Source organism: Haliotis rubra, unplaced genomic scaffold (assembly GCF_003918875.1).
Source record: "Haliotis rubra isolate DU_JTF1 unplaced genomic scaffold, ASM391887v1 Scf94, whole genome shotgun sequence".
NCBI classification, from domain to species: domain Eukaryota; kingdom Metazoa; phylum Mollusca; class Gastropoda; order Lepetellida; family Haliotidae; genus Haliotis; species Haliotis rubra.
The window spans coordinates 1,119,330-1,140,747 of record NW_025767679.1 but is presented as its reverse complement, the minus strand read 5'-3'; the positions used below and the strand labels follow the sequence as shown (position 1 = coordinate 1,140,747).

At 37.7% G+C, this 21,418-nt stretch overlaps 1 protein-coding gene across 4 annotated transcripts in view; it reads left to right on the top strand.

Moving 5' to 3' along the window:
- LOC124264711 (calcium/calmodulin-dependent 3',5'-cyclic nucleotide phosphodiesterase 1A-like) overlaps nucleotides 1–21,418 on the top strand; it is a 424,386-nt gene that overhangs the window by 225,470 nt on the left and 177,498 nt on the right. Inside the window, exon 1 of one of the 4 annotated variants that reach the window (XM_046699480.1) lies at nucleotides 11,502–12,886. The exons of the other annotated variants lie outside the window; for them this stretch is intronic. Coding sequence (XP_046555436.1) covers nucleotides 12,781–12,886 — 106 coding nt within the window. The 5' untranslated portion in view covers nucleotides 11,502–12,780. Of the gene's footprint in view, nucleotides 1–11,501; nucleotides 12,887–21,418 lie in introns of those variants that run through there. 4 annotated transcript variants of the gene reach the window in all.

Sequence of the window (21,418 nt, the reverse complement as noted above, 5' to 3'; positions counted from 1 at the left end):
TGTTAAATTCACCTTTTGGAATAATAAAGTAAGAATTTTAAATATTTTTCAAAAATTGAAAACCATTCACCTGAGACTGTTAAATTCACCTTTTGGAATAATAAAGTTATGAATTTTAAATATTTAAAGAAAATTAAAACATTTACCTGAGAATGCATACCGGTCGTCAGCGTATGGCCTCTGTTGTGACATGTAAATATTAATGGAATTATTTGTTTGTTATTCATAATCATATTTGTTTATTTCCATGAAAAACTGCTTTGGATAAAAAGAAGAAGTAGTAGTACTAACAACTCTGGAATAGGTCAGGTACAACTTTGACAAATGTAAATTTTATTATTTTAATACACCATTAAAATTATGTTACATAATGGTAAAAGAAGATGTGACAAATGTATGTATATATATCATGACTGGAAAGATATCTATGTATATGTGGGTTAAGAGCATACAGTGTTAGTACAAGCTGTCAGCTGGCATTTGTCCTGAAGCACGGAGTCTGTGAGTTCCTGCAACGACAAAGCAAGATCGAATTAGCCGATGCTTTTTCTAGAAGGAAAGAGACGTCAAACTTCACCTCATCTGTGTTGCCATGTCCAATTTTCGTTACCACGCCAACCTTGGGAAGACAAGATAGCTAACGGATTGCTGTCCAGTGCTCTAATTACCCCTTCTTCCACAATACATACCTCCAATACACTGACTGACGCTGACCAGTTGTATGGAAGATCGGAGACGAAAATAGTCAATTCCATCCGCTGAAGATAGCCACAGAATGCATTTCATGACAGCTGTGGTCTCAGCTTTGGATATGAATATGAATTTGATTATGTAAAATGTATTTTATTTCAAAGTTCGCGTCTACGAAAGATGTGTTGCAGTGTTTATTTTGCTGAGACATTTACAGTCAATGACATTCTAAAAATATACTGTCTTCATGTATAAACTGACAGTGTTGGGTGGCAAGGGTACTGTGATTTACGTTGGCAGTAGTTCGGGCTGGGATGGGTCCATATTTTCTACTCGGGTACCCCACCCCTATTACCCTACCCTACACAGATACCCCTTATGTTAATTCCTGATATCAAATTTGCAAGAAATGGCAATATATTCTTCAGCTCGGAGGCTAAAATTTCACTTTTTAAATATCTGAACAGTGTATTATATTCAAAAGAAGTGACTGTAAATTATGTCTAAATCTTCAAAGACAATACAACCCTTGAATCATGAAAGAATAACATATTACATTGTTTAATCTATTAGTCACATGATTATAAAGGGTCCGGGCCATGGTGCAACTCATTACCCACAGGGTAGCTGGGTTACTCATCCCAGCCCTAGAAGTAGTATTGAATGTAAAGGTTAAAGGTTAAGGCAATGTTGTTATTTACAGTAGTTGTGTATATTTTTGTGATGAATCTAATTCTAAGCACTTTAGTTGACACACAGTTCAACCAGCAAAAAGGCAGCATAATGTTTTCATAAAGACATCAAAACTAATTTTGTTTAATAGTTGTTTAATTTGGCCTCATGTTGCAATAGTAAACACAAAATCATAGAGAGTGAGTTAGTTTAGTTTTACACTCAGCAATATTCCAGCTATATGTCTTCTGTAAAAAATCAAGTCTGGACCAGACAATCCAGTGATCAACAGCATGATCATTTATCCATGCAATTGGGATCGATGATACAGTACAACCAGAAATTATTGAGAATTTAAAGATTGTAATTTTTTATATATTTTTCCACTCATTACTCACGTATTAAATGTGAATATTAGCAGAACATAACTCGAGATTCAAAGACAGGTGAACAGTTAGTATTTTGTCAAGTCACCATGGGCAGCAATGCAGGCTTCAATGCGGCGGGGCATACTACTGATCAAAGAAGGTAGAAAGTCGTGGTCCATGCTGTCCCAAATCGGACCACCTCTTCTTTCATTTCAGCAATATTTGTCAGATTTTTCTTATTGACACTTTCCTTCATGAGTCCCCAAACATTTTCTATTGGATTTAGGTCAGGGCTATAGCTTGGCCAATCTAATAATGTCATATTTTGGGTCCGAAAGGTTTTCAGTTTGTTTGGTCCAGAATTTCAGTGTATTAGGAAACAGCCACACTGAACTTTCATCTGAGAAAATCACATTGTCCCAGTTAAAATTTCTATGCTGTAAGCACCAGTTCAACCTTCGCTCCTTTTGTTCAGGTTTCATAATCGGTGATGGAATTCCTCAACTTTTCTGCCAACCCATTGCATGCAGCTCAATTCTAATTGTCTCCTTACAGACAGCCACAGTTCCTCTATCAATCATATCCAGCCTTAAGTTTTCTAAACTCCTTCATTTGTTTTAAGAAACAAGAATACCAAGCCGCCTCCTGTCACCGACAGTCAATTTTCTGGGCCTACCTGTGCCTCCCTGGTATTCAATGCCGTATCCATTTGCAATATTTTTCAAAACACGATAAACAGTGGACAAAGGGATGCCTGTTCGACTTTAAATCACTTTAGCTGATCTGATGTCCTTGTTATAATACTCTAAAATCAACTTCCTCTTCTCTAAATCATCCATACTGAGGATCACTGAAAATGTCGTCTGCTAGCAAGTAAACAAAGGGGGATAACTCTTCATAAACTAATGAAAAAGGATTAACGGAGTTGTCTCTCTTGAATGAAACCAAGCACTTGAGAGCTGGTCAAGGTTTATACTAGAAATCAAATTAAACATATTCCTAAAATTCTCAATAATTTCTGGTCATACTATATGTGTCAACCAAGTCAGGAAGTTATCGCAAACACAAGTGAAGGCAAGTCAACTTTTGACCTGAAAACCCAGGACCTTATGGTAAAACTCAAAGTAGGGAATTGCATCTGACAATTGATTTGTCACTGATGCATCAACCACTACTGAAAATATAATAGATTTTATTAAATGCATGTGCAGAATATATACATATATTTGCAGTATGCATAGATGCTGTAGGTACAGCTTATTCATCAGATGAGAGATCTAATGATCGAGATGAAACTGAAAGGTTTCATTGGTCAGGAGCCATTAGCTGCACTTTAAATTTTCTTCTCAAGAAAACCTATATTCTAATGTACCTTGACAACATCTCTTTTTTAACCTCCTGCATTGCTTGTTTACCCAGAAAACCCATGAACAAGAAAATGCATACGGCAAGCTAGTATTGAATTCTTTTTTTCATTTAGCAAAATATTTACAGATCCAATCTCCCCGAACTTCAGCTTCAGATAACCGAAACCTTGTTTAAAGGAATATCCACTTTTTAAAGAAATTCCATCTTTTTGTGTTGTGTCAGGTATTGATCACACACTAGGCAATTGAGGATGTTCTGCAAAAATAAGATTTTCAATGTACAGGAGAACTTTGTTGACTTGAAAATCATTAAGTTGAAATATTGTTGAAGACAAGGTAACTGTGTGTGTCTTGAAGAATCCTCATCCCACGGTCGTATAGGATAGCTTGAGAAAGCATACAACTATACAGATAACAGTTTCTGGTTTATTGCATTTTGCAATGTTTCGATGGAGATTGTACATGCCTTTCAAGCTTAAGTGGTCCAAGGTTCATCTACCTCATGATACAAATGTGTATCGGGATACTTGAGTGCTGTTATGGTACATATAATCTTTTTATCAGATACTGAGTCTTTTCTCTTTCTGCATGTTTCCAAGGGGTCCTGACTATAATTGTCTGGAATGTCAGGTTTCTGAATAAAGGAGGTCATGACTAAGAGAGCTTCACTGTACATTATCATGCTCCGTGAATTCCTGTAACAGAGGTCTTTGTGCTGTGTTCTGATATTGGTCAGGGTTCGATTCTGTACACTCCAGACCCGTGAAGATCTGAGTTAGAATTGATCTTCTGTAACCCATGCTTGTAAGAGGCGAGTAACGGGATTGGGTGGTCAGGCTCACTGACTTGGTTGATGCATGTCATCATATCCCAATTGCGTAGATCGATGCTCATGATGTTGATCACTGGATTGTCTGGTCCAGACTTGATTATTTACAGACCACCGCTATAGGTGGAATATTGCTTAGTGTGCCGTTATACAACTAGCCGAACAACTAACTGTATACTCCACAGCACCTGGTGGTGTATATGTTTGTTTAGTTTTTGTTTAATGCCATAATCAGCAATATTCCAGCTCTATGACAGCAGTCTGTAAATAACTGAGTCTTGACCAAACAATCCAGTGATTAACATAATGAGTATAGATCTTTGCAATTGGTATACGTGATGTATGTCAACCAAGTCAGCGATCCTGAACACCAGATCATATTAATCACCTCTTACGACAAGTATGAATTGCTGCTGACCAATTCTAATTCGGATCAACAAACATGGATCGGGTGGTCAGGCTCGCTGCCGTAGTTGACACATGTCATAATCCCAGTTGCGTAGATTGATGCTCATGCTGTTCATCACTAGATTGTCTGGTCAGTTATTTACCAACCGCTGTCATATACCTGGAACATTTTGGAGTGCAGTGTTAAACAACCAACAAGCAAACTATTAATCAGGAGGTTATGACTTTGATTCCGTCATCCATAATGTTCATTTCCTGGTTTTGATTTTAATTTTACAACTTTATACATTTTTGAAACACCAAGTCCATAAATTACTCAAGAGTCAAGTGCTTTTACAGTATTTTTGTAGTTCCACACCCTCAGCTGGCATGTCAGTCCATAAGGTGATCGGGTCATGATCTGTGGGACAGGCCAGATAACCTTGATCAGATGTGGATTAGGATTATCTGCTCCAAGCTGGTTGGCTCCATATTTGAAGAGATTAGACCATACTGCTATATACGGTTAATCAGCTTTCTTCAGTGGATTACTGTGGTGAGTAATTAGGTTTGTGTTAGTACATATGGACTGTGTAATTCTTATACACAGAAGGGATTAACCGCTTGAAACCATTACATTAGTGTTGTAATTTGGCCTTAGGCACTGCAGTTTGCTTTACAGAGTTGTGTCCCATATGACTGTCAGGATCTGCTGGTCATAGGTTTATGGAGAGATTATCCATGTATAATTCTTGTCAGAACTCCGATGCCAATGGTTTTCACTGGTTTTCACAGGTTTCTACAGGTTTTTCACAGGTTTTCACCAAGTAAACACTTATCTTGCTAACACTTTTTGCTGATGTACCATTACAGAAGACTAACATAGCTAAACAAAACAGAGTCAAACTAAATTCAGTCACACCTTTCTTGGCTGTGTTATTGTTAAGTAGACTGACAGAATAGGTTGAGAACACTTAACAGTCTGCCTTTCTTTTCCTAAGCTGATTTACCAGTCAAGGAACTTCTACCTTCTGTCTTGTTGCCATGGTTTATTTTTGTTTAAATGCCATATTCGAGTTATACACTTCCTCTTTTGAATTCTTCATGTGTGGATATCGGGAACATCTGGGTTAGAATTAAGTAAACCATGCTTGTTTAAATGGGATCGTGTGGTCAGACTCGCTGACTTGGTTGACACGTCATCGTATCTCAATTGTGTAGATCGATGCTCATGTTGTTGATCACTGGATTGTCTGGTCCAGAACGCCGCCATATAGCTGGAATAGTGCTGAGAGCGGCTTTAAGCAACAAACCAACCAAATCTTCACATGTGATGCCATTTATTTGAGGTGCCTCAGTTTTCTGTGCAGAGTTACCTCCCTTAGCCATGGCATGAACCTATGATCATGGGTTCAAGTCCCAGTTCACCCAGATTCTGCTTCTAGGTTTGCCAGTACCAAAATGTGGGTTTTACCATATAGGTCAACTTCGAGACCTGAATCAACTCAGGTTTTCCTCCCACGTCGAGTTGGCACGCTGTCAACTTACTCCCCCACAAGATGTAGAGAAATGATCTAAAAATATGTTCGAGCATATACAAAATCGTTCAGATGTGGATTATGAAGTGAGAGATATGAGACTTCCATTCAAGCAAATATTTGAACTCTGTTGTCGCAGTGAACTAATAGTGCAATGACTGACTGTATTTTCTTCAGTTTGGTGTAGATGCACACTTTTAAAAAATAAACACAGCCGTGTAGAGCGGATGCTAAGAATACATGCCTCACCAGGTTCAGTTTGTTTTTTCTAACCCAAAGACAGCATTTCCAACACCTGAATAGTATGTCAACAAATCTGTACTACAGTGTGCAGTGGAATTATTGTGTTAAATATCTGGTTCTAAAAAGCATTCATTGTATATCTGGACTTACGTTTGTAATTTATTCTATTTATTTAGTTCAACATTAAATTTTTCATTCAATATTGTTTACATTAATTTACAGAGAATTTGTACTTAAACCTAGGAGATTGCACCAACTCACCATTATATGTGTCAACCACGATCAAATTACCATAATCAGTGCCATGAATCCAACCTTTTTTGACAGAGAATGGATGCATATTTCATAACTTCCATGCTTTGACTCACCGAAAGTTTTATTTGTTACGGTTTGACTGACATGTTTCACTGTAATGTTTCACATTTGAAGTAGTAAGTCCGTGTGAAGCCTCGCTGGTGTCTAGTGAAGATGTTCTGTAGGTAAAACATACAGTAACCTGAGCAACAGCAGCCAAATATACCACAGTATTACACTCAGTGTTGTGGTAAATATCTATATTAAAGCAACAACTACAAAAACACAATATTGGAATATGTTTTCCTGGTCAAATAATAGTTTCAGGTCTTACTACTTCTCATCATGTCAGAATTTTAATAACATACAAATTTTGTATGGCAACCTATATGATTTGGGACTAAAACACTCTTAAATAGTTTTCAGTTAGATTACTTCATATTTGTTTAACTGAATCACTGGTAGATCAGGTAGAATCTTGTATAGCTGGGTGCTGTTTCTAGCTTAGTTTCTGAGAAAACTACACTCAGTAATTGTAATCTACATATAAAACAATGCCCTGTAAATAGTAAATATGTTTGAAATTGTAAGTCATCATGTATAGTGAGGTTTTGTCACAAATTCACGTTTTTAATCAAATTATTTGATGACCTATATCTGTGCAGTACAACAGTTCATGATCCATAGTTTGTTGTAGTACAACAGTTTATGATCTCCATATTGGTGCAGCGCCAAGGGCTTATGATCCATAGTTTGTTGCAGTACAACAGTTCATGATCCTCATATCGGTGCAGTGCCAAGGGTTCATGATCCATAGTTTGTTGCAGTACAACAGTTCATGATCCTCATATCGGTGCAGTGCCAAGGGTTTATGATCCATAGTTTGTTGCAGTACAACAGTTCATGATCCTCATATCGGTGCAGTGCCAAGGGTTAATGATCCATAGTTTGTTGTAGTACAACAGTTCATGATCCATAGTTTGCTGCAGTACAACAGTTCATGATCCCCATATTGGTGCAGTGCCAAGGGTTCATGATCCCCATATTGGTGCAGTGCAACAGTTCATGATCCCTACATCTGTATAGTGCAGTGGCTTATGATCCCCAATCTGTTCAGTTCAGTCCTGTCTAACAGTCATGTATCCTTATCTCCCACCTAATGGGACTCCTGATCTTACCATGTATATATTCAGTGTTTTACATCAGTGTCCCATCTAACTACTATCTTCATCCATAATCACAACATCCTTCCCTTATTCATTGCTATCACTCAGTTTTACATATTCTTCCAAGTTTCAGCAGCAGTACTGGTATATACAAAGACTTTAAAAAGATTCCCATCCGACATTATGTTACAGAACAATTAGGCATGGCTGGCTCCCTTGATCTGCCTGGAAACATAGTATCTGAAATCTACATCATGTATATGAATGTTTACAATAGCCAGGGTCATTGTATAACATCTTGGGGTAAACATGTTGCGATGGCCAATAGCTTCCATCTGCTCTCTGCCCTACAAACCTGCTACCAGCTCAAATCTATTAAGTCCACAGCCATCATGTTTGCACGGACGATAAGAGTCCAGAAGTTGGCGGGAAGGAGAAGAAATATAGGGGGAACTTCATGTTGCCATATTAGGGAGTAATACCTGGACAGGTCTATTGATTGGCAGATCATGTGTTTTTGTCGGATTGTGATTGACACAGTTAGTTATGATTCCATTGGAATGTGTGTAAATGTGTGAATATCTGTGACAGGACTTAGTTGATTGGCACAACTGGCTGTAGACCAGTAGAGCTTTTCAAATTATGCTTTATTTGTCCAACCCGTGGTCAAATCAGGTTCAGTTTTATCAGTAGACTGCTTGATGATCAGTAGAGCGTTGCATGGTGCATGGCTATTAACGGAGTTGTCGATTCTTCACACTGTCACAGCCTGCTAATATATTTGGTTTCCAGGTGATAACTTGAATAAATATTGACACGATTAGGCCAAATTTGTTCATGTAAATGAACCCTACATATAAGGGTGCCTGTAGGGAACATAGCTGTAAGGTTGAAAGTTATCTGCAAAACAAGTAGTGAAAGATATTGAGGCAAATACATCATTTAATTATTTCCTTTTAAGAAATTAATTCAGAATAGATCTCAAAAACTGTGGCCTTAGTTCCAATGATCGTTCTGAGTTAATTTCATGTAAATTAGAGTTAGCGCTTGTGTTTGTGTGTCATTAATATTATGTCACATTAGCCTTTCCAGACCCTAACTCCCTTTCAACCAACTTCACCTTTTACCCAGATCACTTTTTACCCTTATCACCTTTAACTTGGATCACACTTTACCCACGTCACCTTTTACCCACATCACCTTTCACTCATATCACCTTTTACCTGGATCACACATTACCCACATCACCTTTTACACTCAGATCACCTTTTACCTGATCACATATTACCCACATCACCTTTCACTCAGATCACCTTTTACCTGGATCACATATTACCCACATCACCTTTCACTCAGATCACCTTTTACCTGGATCACACATTACCCACATCACCTTTCACTCAGATCACCTTTTACCTGGATCACATATTACCCACATCACCTTTTACCCAGATCCCACCTTACCGAGATCACCTTTTACCTGAATCACACATTACCCATGTCACCTTTTACCCACAACACATTTTAGCCAGATCCCCTTTACTGAGCTCACCTTTTACCCAGTTCACCTTTTACCCACATCACCTTTTACCCACATCAACTTTTACTGAGCTCACCTTTTACCCAGTTCACATTTTACCCACATGACCATTTACCCACATCACCTTTTATCCACATCACCCTTTACCCACATCACCTATTACTACATGAAAGAATCAAAGCCGATATCCAAAATCTTGCCTTGAATTACGGTGGTAGTGTCCATTGTTTAGCCCATAGAGGCATCACTACTTTGACTGTGCAATGCACAATTAGTTTGAGCATTGTTTTCTTGTATATGCTGTTATAGTCTCTCCATATCACATGAGGGAAAACACGAGGAAACCTGAAGAGCATTGTCTGTTGGAATGCTGTGGTATACTCCTCGTTGACAGAAGTTAAATCACGTACTGCTGAAAATCAATAATGTCAGATTCATCTGTCTACTCAGCAAAATGGCAAGGCCTCCAATAATATAAACCTTATCTACTATAATAATACCATACACTGATTGAGACTAAAACTGAGCAATGACACCATACTGGTTTCTGGTACAATAACATCAGTAAAATCACAACATGAACAACGCCACTATAAATATCTGTCTAAAGGTATCATTTCAATAATGCCTCTTCAGTACCTCAGCAGCTAATGTACAAGATGCAGTAGTAATAATACTGAACTTTTATATATCTCTCATAGTTCATGGAAGGTGTGCGTCCAGTGTTGGATGTAGGTAGCTCAACAGGTTAAGAGGTGATACTTTCTGCAGCAGATGTACCATTCCGCAATGTAAGTGTACCAATCAGACCCTCTATGACTGTATCATCAACACTGGACCATCTCAGCATGACCTCGAGGTACTGCCGTGCATTTATAATGTTGATGTGCGAAAGTCCAAATAGTTGGAGAGTACAAAGGAAGAGACGATCTTGATTAACAGGATCTATGGTGACGTGGAGAAAGAATTCTGACATTATCCCAATCCAAGCTCTTTAAGCTTGGTGTGGTTGGGTAGCCTAGTGGTTAAAGTGTTCGCTTGTCACGCCGAAGACCCTGGTTCGATTCCCCACATGGATAATGGATAATGTGTGAAGCCCATTTCTGGTGTCCCCCATCGCGATATTGCTGGAATATTTGCTAAAAGCTGCATAAAACCAAACTCACCCACTCTATAACCTTCATGTTTGATTGTGCCAATATATCTGTGAATGAATTGTTCCTACAAACGTGATATAATTGTCACCAGACCTTATATCTGTGTTTATACTTTTAACCTTAATAATTACAGTGGAATCTTCCATGCCGACATCACCTGCTGGTAATTACCTAATTCCAAGCATCATAGTCATCTCACATCAACTAATTACTTTTCCTATCTTTTTACCTACAAATTAGGTGAATTGTATGGACACCATGGAGATTGTCTGTAAAGTAGCCGTGAACATCGCTGTGACAATATACTGTCACTCAGAGTGATTGACAGGATGAGGCAGGTGATTATAGCATTACACTAATTATTCATAAGTTTTCGCACCAAGGGACCGCATCATATACATGCCTGTTTCTGGCATTATCGGGGAATACAATCCTTCCTCCAGACGCTACTTTGGTGAACAATCCAGTATTTATAGGATATTTGTTAATATTGAGATCAGTATTTATTAAATACTCTTTGTAGTCTCTGATGGGTTCTCTCGCGTTTCTTTCAAATTTCTTTAAATGAATTTTTTTGCATACAGGAAGTTTTTTTAGTTTTGGAGAGAGACAGCTTTGGTTTGATATTCTGATAATTCTGATTGTACCTTATATATCTTAAAATGTATAGTCTGAAACTGAAAAAATTACACTATTTTATGGATTTTCTCAAAGCGGTAATTTAATTGACATTTCTTTAAGGAAAACTCAACTTATTTCTTACAAACATTGCTATGAAAGACATTCTTCTAATACAGTGAAACATTCTACTCAGAAAATAACATGTCAATGTTAAATTCCTATTTCTCTGATACTATCATATGGTTTGAAATGTAGTAATATCTTTGATAAACATGCTTGAGATCTATATCAATAACATACTTCAGATATATCAACTTACTGCAACAAAACCGGTTAAAGGTAACTGAAATGAATATTTACAATAACTTGATTGACGACAAAGCAGATCAAAGTCTAGATTACCTGCAGGTTGAAAAACTCTCACCAACTTTGTAAGCCACAAGTGTGTTAAATATGCCACTGAAAACCAGGGCTACTTTTGCGAATCCCTTACCCCAGCTGTGATAGAAAGGACTATGAGGATAAGCAGTGTGCCATTTGTGATAACATGGAGCTGTTCAAGCTAAACTGGGAGCTAGTTAACGCTACACTAAGCACAAGGCAGTAGGCCATTGGTCACCAGCCTTGCAGTCAGTCCGCTATACAGCGAGGGTTGGTATTGATGATCAGCAATACATCTCGGTGTGTATATATACAAATATGGGATAAAGGCATTCCCTATGTGTGTCTCACAACAGAGTCAGCGACGATTGAAATCAGGCCGTCATATCGTCTAAGAACTCCCATGCTGCTTTTCTTAATTGGCCAACATTGGATAATGCCCACGGAACCGTCGAAATAGCAGCTAGCTTGGTTTCAACTGAATACATACGCTCAGGAGGCTAGGCTGCAACAAGCGTACTCACTAACTCACCAGCCTTGTGGTCCCTCCACTGTGAGCTCTCCTGTAATGCAAGCTTAGAAAATTAACAGACAGATTTCACGTCTGCTGTTGTTATAGGGAGAGACTGTCAGCCATGATTCCTTGGACATTGGGGAAATATTTGAAGAGGAAACAGGGATAGTGTGATGGAGACAGGAATTCCATTACCAAAATGAGAAAAATCATGGAGAGTTTTAAGGATGTGCTGTTTTTAGGTGCTCATTAAGTGCGTCAGCCACGTGTTTCATAGAGGATAGGATTATCATAGTGGATATTTTATATTTGGATATTGTTTCTCTCCCACGAACTCTGAAGTGTTCCAAGCACACCTGAGAGTACGCTGCTTCCTCGGTAATTAACATGCGTGCTCCCCTCAGGGATAGATTAGTGAATTCGAGGGCTCATTTTCATTTGGGCTGGCTTTAGCCATATCCGACTTGTTTACTACCTGAAGACTATTGGGAGAGATATTCTCTAAATTTCTTGGTAATTAATGTGAGTTTGGTGTCAGTGACGGTTTGTTGTGCTTACGGACCACAGAAGGTGATTTGAGGCCAGGAAGAATAGGACATATGGGTGAGATTGGTGTAGAGGTGCAGTGCTTGCCATACGGAACATGTCTCCTGTAGTCGAGGGAGGATGTTGCTAGGATTATACTGCCTCAAAGATGGTCGCACCTAGCAGTAGACATAGCCAATGTATCGGTCCTTTAAGCCAAGCTAGGAGAGCTCAATCCTCCTTTCCCACTGACTGTTTATCTGGATTTTTTGGTCCATTCTATTCGATAAGGAGATACACCACTGGCATTATGACAACTACGGATATAGATATTGTAGGTGAATCCTGAAAACCCTGAGTACAACGCTGGTGTTTCAGGAGAAAGCATTGTATTGTGTACAGAGGATAATGGTTGCGGAGAGTTAATGCCACTCAGCCTGTGGTGTTGTTTTTTCATGAAGGATCGAGGAATATACTAAGAAATAATTATGTCCGACATGGATCTGAAACCTCGGCCTGATCGTCCTCGGATTTACATGTCCAGTAAGACGCACAAGGTGGTTGTCGTATTTCCTAATGGAGAGGTGGTTGAAGGTAGGAGATATTGAAATAAACATGCTTGTTGAAGATATTTACATGTTGCTTGATCAAATTTACATGCTTGTTGATGAAATTTACATGTGACATATGTCACTCTTTGTATGTTTCAGAGAAGTTTGAAGCCTTCAAATTCATTGTTTATATCTGTGTAGATCTTGTGTGTTAAGTCATGATGCGTGGTACATGTTCAATGATTGTCAGTAATAGATTATTCAAGCAAATGACATCTCCAACATAGAGAATATTGTATTTCAGAGTTTTAGCTATATATACAAGTGACCTGATATATACAACTGAACTGATATGTACGAATACACTGATGTGTGGGTGCATTGTCAACAGCGTATGGTATCAGAATATTAAATTTGATGTTAATATGAAATTTGTAAAAATATAAAATTACATCATTTTGAATTCCGACCACATTGAAATGTGTATGATCTAATATTAGAAATATTTGCTTTAATCTGTCTACAGGTGTCACTTACAAATGTGTATTTCAGCTCGTTATTGTCCGACAGAAATACATGCTGCATGTGTAATGCTATTGTTGTTTGCATAGTGAAACACACATGTGATGTCATTGTCTATTATTATTATCATTATTGTTATAGGATATTTATATAGCGCACATATCCAAGCAGCTAGTGCTTGCTCAAGGCACTGGTATTTTTTCCCTTGATCATTGGATCTCAATCTCAACGGCACATCATATTATCAATCTCAACTCCCTGGGGAGTATACAACTCTTGCAGCCACTAGACGCACCGAGTTATATTTGTGGCTTTCTCATCCTAACGAGGTACCCATTCACAGCTGGGTGGACTTGGACACATAGTCACAGTACTTTGTCCAAGTTCACTGCACGTTGCTGTACCCGCAGCTAGGTGTTTGCACGTATTCATGTGGCCACCATCTGGTCATATACCAACGGATTCGTGGGTTCTTTTAAGTTCACAGGGTTGTGTACTGTACACTAGGGGTTGTGACAACACTGAAAGAGTCTGCGCACAAAGTCGACTCCAAAGTTTTTACACCCGGTCACAGCTAGGTGGGCTCGATCCCGACACCTCAACCTCGCTGGATCACTAGCCTGGCGCCTTAGCCAGCTCGCCCACCGCGCCCCCTTAAGACAATTGTCTATATCATAATGGACATACGTAACATGCAACAATGAGCCTGAGAGAGTGGGGCTTTATGGAGAAGTAGGTCATATGTTGAAATAAACATCATCTTCATTCATATTACATCCCATATAGATGCAGCCAGATAACTAAGCATATAGAATATCTTCAGAAAGAAATCACACTCACTGTTTTTGTAGAATGAATTATCATCTTAAATGAATTGGATGTACATTTCAGTATGGACAGTGATGATAAAGCATGCATTTTGTATTCACTTGTAAATTAGTGATACATAAAACTGGTAAAATGAGGCATTAAATGATTGAATGTGGAGAAAGTAGTTGTCAGTGGTTTCTTGTGCGTGAGCTAAATGATGCAATGTTGACAGATTTGACAGGTTACATTTGTAGCATGTGTGACGTACATTTCTGTGTAGCTGCTATTTCCCATGTGGGGTGTTAGTTTCATCTAGGAGTGTAGGTCAGTGACAGGGTGGGTCGCATGTTCTATCAGACTGAATTCTGTCTGTTCTAGTGTACTGAGTTATTTTTGTAGGATTGACAGGATTGGGTGCACATTGGATCATACAGGATAATGTTTGTAGGATTGACAGGGTAGTGTACATATATGATCATACTCGTTACCATGTGTAGGATTGATATGTGACACAGTTCATATAATATTTGATTGACAATATGTGATACAGTTCATATAATATTTGATTGACAATATGTGATACAGTTCATATGATACCTGTTTGACAATATGTGATACAGTTCATATCATACCTGTTTGACAATATGTGATACAGTTCATACCATACTTGATTGACAATATGTGATACAGTTCATGTCATACTTGAGTGACAATATGTGATACAGTTCATGTCATACTTTATTGACAATATGTGATACAGTTCATACCATACTTTATTGACAATATGTGATACAGTTCATACCATACTTTATTGACAATATGTGATACAGTTCATACCATACTTTATTGACAATATGTGATACAGTTCATACCATACTTTATTGACAATATGTGATACAGTTCATACCATACTTGAGTGACAATATGATGTCATACTTTATTGACAATATGTGATACAGTTCATACCATATTTATTGACAATATGTGATACATACCATACTTTATTGACAATATGTGATACAGTTCATACCATACTTTATTGACAATATGTGATACAGTTCATACCATACTTTATTGACAATATGTGATACAGTTCATACCATACTTTATTGACAATATGTGATACAGTTCATACCATACTTTATTTACAATATGTGATACAGTTCATACCATTGACAATATGTGATACAGTTCATACCATACTTTATTGACAATATGTCATACAGTCATACATACCCATACTTTATTGACAATATGTCATACAGTTCATACCATACTTTATTGACATACTTTATTGACAATATGTCATACAGTTCATACCATACTTTATTGACAATATGTCATACAGTTCATACCATACTTGATTGACAATATGTGATACAGTTCATACCATACTTTATTGACAATATGTATACAAGATTGACAAGATGGTATACATGTTATAACCCACTTATGAGCTGAACTTTACATAGTAACAACTGGACATTGTGTGGTTGACAGGACAGTACATTTAACACTGGGGAAGACTGACATGACTACAGACTGTTATGACAAGATGAGACATGGCATGTTGAAGATGGGGTTAAAGTTACTGGACTACAGTACTAATAACTCATTCACCATGTTTACCACACGTGTACAACCTGAAAGAAAGGTGTACATGTTCATTGAAGTTTCTTGCACATATTGTGCAACCTCACTGGCTATGATGAGTTGTTAGTTTTAATCAGATAACCAGTATAAAACCATTCATCTCACTCCTCTGATAAAGATTAATAAGAATTGACTTCAACATAGCATCAGTAATTTAGATGGTTTATATATATCTTAATTGTTTATCTTAATTTTAATATATATATATATATGGATAGTAAATATATATCTAAATGGTTAAGGGGTGGTGGGGTAGCCTAGTGGTTAAAGCGTTGGCTCATCACACCGAAGACCCGGGTTCGAATCCCCACATGGGTACAATTTGTGAAGCCCATTTCTGGTGTCCCCCGCCGTGATGTTGCTGGAATATTGCTTAAACGGCGTAAAACCAAATTCAGTCAGTCAGTCTAAATGGTTAACTTATATCAGAACATACAATATATATGACGTAAGAAGTGTCAACTTGAGACTATTGGGTGCTACTGTGGTATGCTGATTAAAGTCAGTGTTGTATGAACATTGAGGCCATTATTGGTATACTCTGCAGGTATAATGCCCAGTATTGTATACATACAATCAACTCCAACATTTGACTGTGAGGAATATATGGCTGGGACATCGTTTGATGAAGTCAGTAGTGGTAATCATCTTTACTGTTTATTTGTATAGTGATTTCAGATATTATCAATTGATTTTGAATCTCTCCTGGCATTTGTTCTGTCTTGAATGGACAACAGTGTATTGACATAACATCAAATCATAAATCAATATTTGAACAAATATTCCTATGTGGATTCTAGGCCACAGTGTGTCCCCAGCTTTGTATGTTGGTTGTAAGAGGAGGCTGTATGGATTGGGTGGTCAGGCTTGCTGACAGAGATCAGTGCGTATTGTTGCCCCATGGGGCTCATTACATCATCCACTGGTTTTACTGTTCCAGACTTGATTATTTACAGGTGACTGTTTATTACATGGAATAATTATGGCATCAAATAACGAAGAGGATGAGTAGGTGTTTCTAACTGCAGTATATTACCTTCATTATCATAGCCTTTGATTCGATCTGGAACAAACACATGGTTAATATCATAAGCATACACATTGTGTGGTTAACCATGATATCAGCTGTTACAAACTGACAGCTGGATACCTGTCAGAATCTCTGTAGTTTGGATTCTCTTGATTACATATTTGTCGGTCACAAAAAGAATTCATCTACAGAAATTAGAAAGTAATGGCTAGAGGTTATATGTTTCATATACCAGATAAATCTATATCAAGAAATTGACACTGAAGTCACTCGATATAGAGGGTGTTACTTATAGTTCTCAGTTGTAACCTGTGTTAGATTGTGAGGGGCATTGGGGCAGCCTAGTGGTTAAAGCGTTCGCTCATCACGCAGAAGACCCAGGTTTGATACCCCACATGGGTACAAAGTGTGAATCCCATTTCTGGTGTTCCCCCACTGTAATATTGCTGGAATATTGCTAGAAGCGGTGTAAAACTAAACTCACTCACTTACTCACTCACTCCAGATTATGATAACTTGTGGGGGCGGTGGGGTAGCCTAGTGGTTAAAGCGTTGGCTCGTCACGCCGAAGACCCGGGTTCGAATCCCCACATGGGTACAATGTGTGAAGCCCATTTCTGGTGCCCCCCGCCGTGATGTTGCTGGAATATTGCTAAAAGCGGCGTAAAAGCAAACTCAGTCATTCAGTCAGTCAGGTAACTTGAGCCCTTCACTTTTCATGAGAATAAGGTATACCAGCTTATATTATGATTGTTTGATTTCATCGATTTCATCAGATGACTGTCACAGAATGAAACCATACACAGTAATTGTGTCTCATAGTTAAGTTTCCATTATTCATTGATTGATTTTCATATTATTACCAATGTTTCTGCTAATACAGTTGTTATTTTGACTGTGTTTTCTCTGCCAGTGTTTTTGAAGGTGAAATCAGCTCATGCATGGAACGTCAATTGTTAAATGGTTTGTTTTGTGTAGAATGAATGGACGTGGGCACCCTATAATTATAGAACTATGAATGACCAGCATGTTATTGATGGATTTCAAAATGGTTGCGAAAAACAGACGAAAATAGAAACATGATTGACAGGGAGGTGTACATTTCATGTCATTCAAGATGAAATAATTTGAAATGCTCTGATTGACAATATATGATGTGTAATATGGGTCATGTTGAAATGAACACTTAAGGTAGCAACAGTCTGCACATCACAATTATAGAACTAACTTGGCATCGTAATGGCTTTTTCTGCTTGATTGGCACCATGGCTAATAGCTTGATGCGTTGCTTGATAATCATGTCGGTGCTGTAATTAACACATAACTAACTTAGGTTTGGCTCAACGATCAATTGTTATCAAGACAGAAGCTCACATAGCGGGGCTAATCTCACCTTATATTTACCTCCATTACACTGTTGTCATCAGACATTGAGTACTGATGGACAGCTCTGTGTGGGAGAGGGGATATCCTTGATTTGGGTTTTCTTCTGATAAAAACATTTTAAACTTGCCTGAACTTCAGCCTGAACAGTGCAATAGACTTTGACATGCATCAGTCCCATGGATGTTGTATGTCACATTAGGTTCTTTAAGCCTGGGGCTGTGAATGCTTGGACATGTTGTCCATTTCAACAGAGATGTATATTGCACAGTTATATATGTGTGGAGAAAGAAAGAAAGTGAGTGAGAGAGAGATGGAGAGAGAGAAAGAAAGAGAGAGAGAGAGCAGCACAAATATCTGGACTCAATATGTAGGTAAGGGAGGGAGAGAGTGATAAAAGGAGAGAGAGCGAGTGAGAGAGCAGCACAAATATATAAAGAGAGCAGTGAGGGAGAGAAAGTGATAAGGAGAGAAAGAAAGAAGGAAAGACAGAAAGAGACAGACAGCAGAGAGGAAGGAGAGAGAGAGACAGCACCACAAATATGTGGACTCAAGATATATATAGAGAGAGAAGGAAGGAGAGAGAGAGAGAGCACAAGAATATCTGGACTATATACAGAGAGTGATAAAAGGAAGGAGCGAGAGAGAAGGAAGAGAGACACACACAGATAGTCACAGAGAGAGACCAGCACAAATATCTGGACTATATACAGAGTGATAAAAGGAAGGAGCGAGAGAGACTCTATACAGGGGGTGAAAAAGGAAGAGAGAGACACACACAGATAGTCACAGAGAGAGACCAGCACAAATATCTGGACTATATACAGAGTGATAAAAGGAAGGAGCGAGAGAGAAGGAAGAGAGACACACACAGATAGTCAGAGAGAGAGACCAGCACAAATATCTGGACTCTATCTTTTATATATATATATATATGACAGAATGTAATCCATGACTGGAGAAGTGTAGTACATTTCATGTACAGGAGAAATTGACCATGTAGCTTTAGTCCGATAAACCTCACTGAAAGAAAATGGACTTGAATCAATAGCTCCAGATGGTGTACATGTACTTATGTATATATCTGTCAATAATACAGAATTATCAAGCTAGTGCTGACAGGTTTATACCCCGGGATGAAATATGAAGGAGATCCATTTTTTAAATGAATTACTTGTGCTTTTTTGCAATGTAGATTGAAAACTGCTTGATTGATAGCATCCTTTATATGCTTCATTCATAATCTGTTTTCTGCATGGTCTGTTCATGTGAATGTACGATAAGGTTCATGTTTATTGATAGATTCATGGTTAAAAGGTTGAATAATTATGAGCTTTGCTAAGGCATTTTTTTAAATGAAATACATATTTTGTCATCCTTTATCTTCAGTTGAAATATGCATGCTAACTGCATATTATTTTGTGTATGTGTTTTTGAGAACAAGTTGAGGCAGTCCTCATTATTATATTGACATGCCTTAACTGAAATTCTCTCACACTCACTCACTCACAAATTATATTTTTGTTTGTTCTTATTAATCTGTCACATATGTCATGGATGTACTAAAATTTGTTTACATGAACGTGAAACAGTTGCCGTGTTTGTCTGTTGCAGTTTATATTTAAAAATTGATAATTGTTTCTCCCTGCCGTCAATAGTGTTCAATGTGAGACTTGTACCACCATAAGCAAGACAAACTTGCCAGTTTCCCTATCTGTGATTGGTTGATTGCGTGAGTTGTGAGGTGTCATTTTGTCACAATGCAACGCGTTTGACGTCACAGGAATCCATTTCACATTACAAGACGTACAGCCTGGGCTGGGTAAGAGACAAAATATCTTGAGAAATGTGTATCCTATCGCCAGTATCCCCCAAACAAAGACATATACACAGTAAACACAATATCACTGACAAAGGTAAATCAGTCAGCTGAGCATTCACACCCACTGCCAGGAAATATTTGTGAAATCAATTTTCATGCATAGGTGAGCCCAATTTCTCTTTGAGGGTCAAACTCATGTATCTATCGCACAGCTGTGAAATAAACGTATTAACCTGTTTCTCTGTACTATGGCTAGCTCAATATGACAAGCGTATTAAATCTTGTCACAAAACCAGGAATATTAATACATTGTAGCAGTGAAGGAAGTAGGTCTCGTGGTGACTTCATTGTGCATGTGCTGAAAGCTGGTGATATGCCTCAATTATGAGACAATTAAGTCCTCGAGCTCTGTTAGGCTGATGTCAGAGACAGATTTCCTTGGATGTTGCAATACAAACCTCGTGTGTTTGCCATGCAGAATGGCACCAGCAACCAATAATTCTTACAGAACTCATATGGATTTCTTACGCTGCAACAAAAACCACATTAATAGCGGTTCTCATAATTCATAGCTGTTGAAAAATATATTTAGGTGGTGTTTGAGAATTAAGTGTTTTTTAACATTCCTCACTTCGAATATATATCGGTAAACATTTATATGGATTGTGGATTTGTTGTCAGGAAATATGATATGGTTTTGTATTATGTTGCTGTCATGGATGTGAATCTATATTTTTATAACTGGCATTTGAAATAAGGGCTTGTCTATGTTGTGGAAGCAATTTTCATGTTTGACGTGCTATCTTTTGTCTCTATATTTATCCCTGGAAACACTGGCCGATATATAAGACTTTGTAGTTATCATGGCATAACATCAGAAATGATGTCAAGTAAACTGGTACTTATTGTTTTCTCGGATTGTTGTTTTAAAAGACTGGTCCCTAGAGACTCAATCAGTAAATATAAATAGTTATGTATATTTACCTGACTGCTCTCTTTCATGAATTAGGAAATGAAAAGATACAATTACATTACTATTTGATTAAAACCACAAATAACATGTAAGTCTTTAGGTTGTTAATAAAACTAAATATATTGTACAGTCTTTGTCAATGCAAACATTTTTCTGAGAGACATTAATGCAAACATTATTGCAATAAAACAAGTAAACATCATTGACAATTTATCAGATTTAGGATTTATTTTCTTCTGCTAAAATTGCCAATAACATCACATCAAACAATGAATAAAAGCTGTTAAAGCTACATTACTTTGAGCTACCTACTAGGTACCCAATGTAATATGTTTGATATACAAACTATGAAATGAGAAAAATGTGTCAACTCTTTTTACAA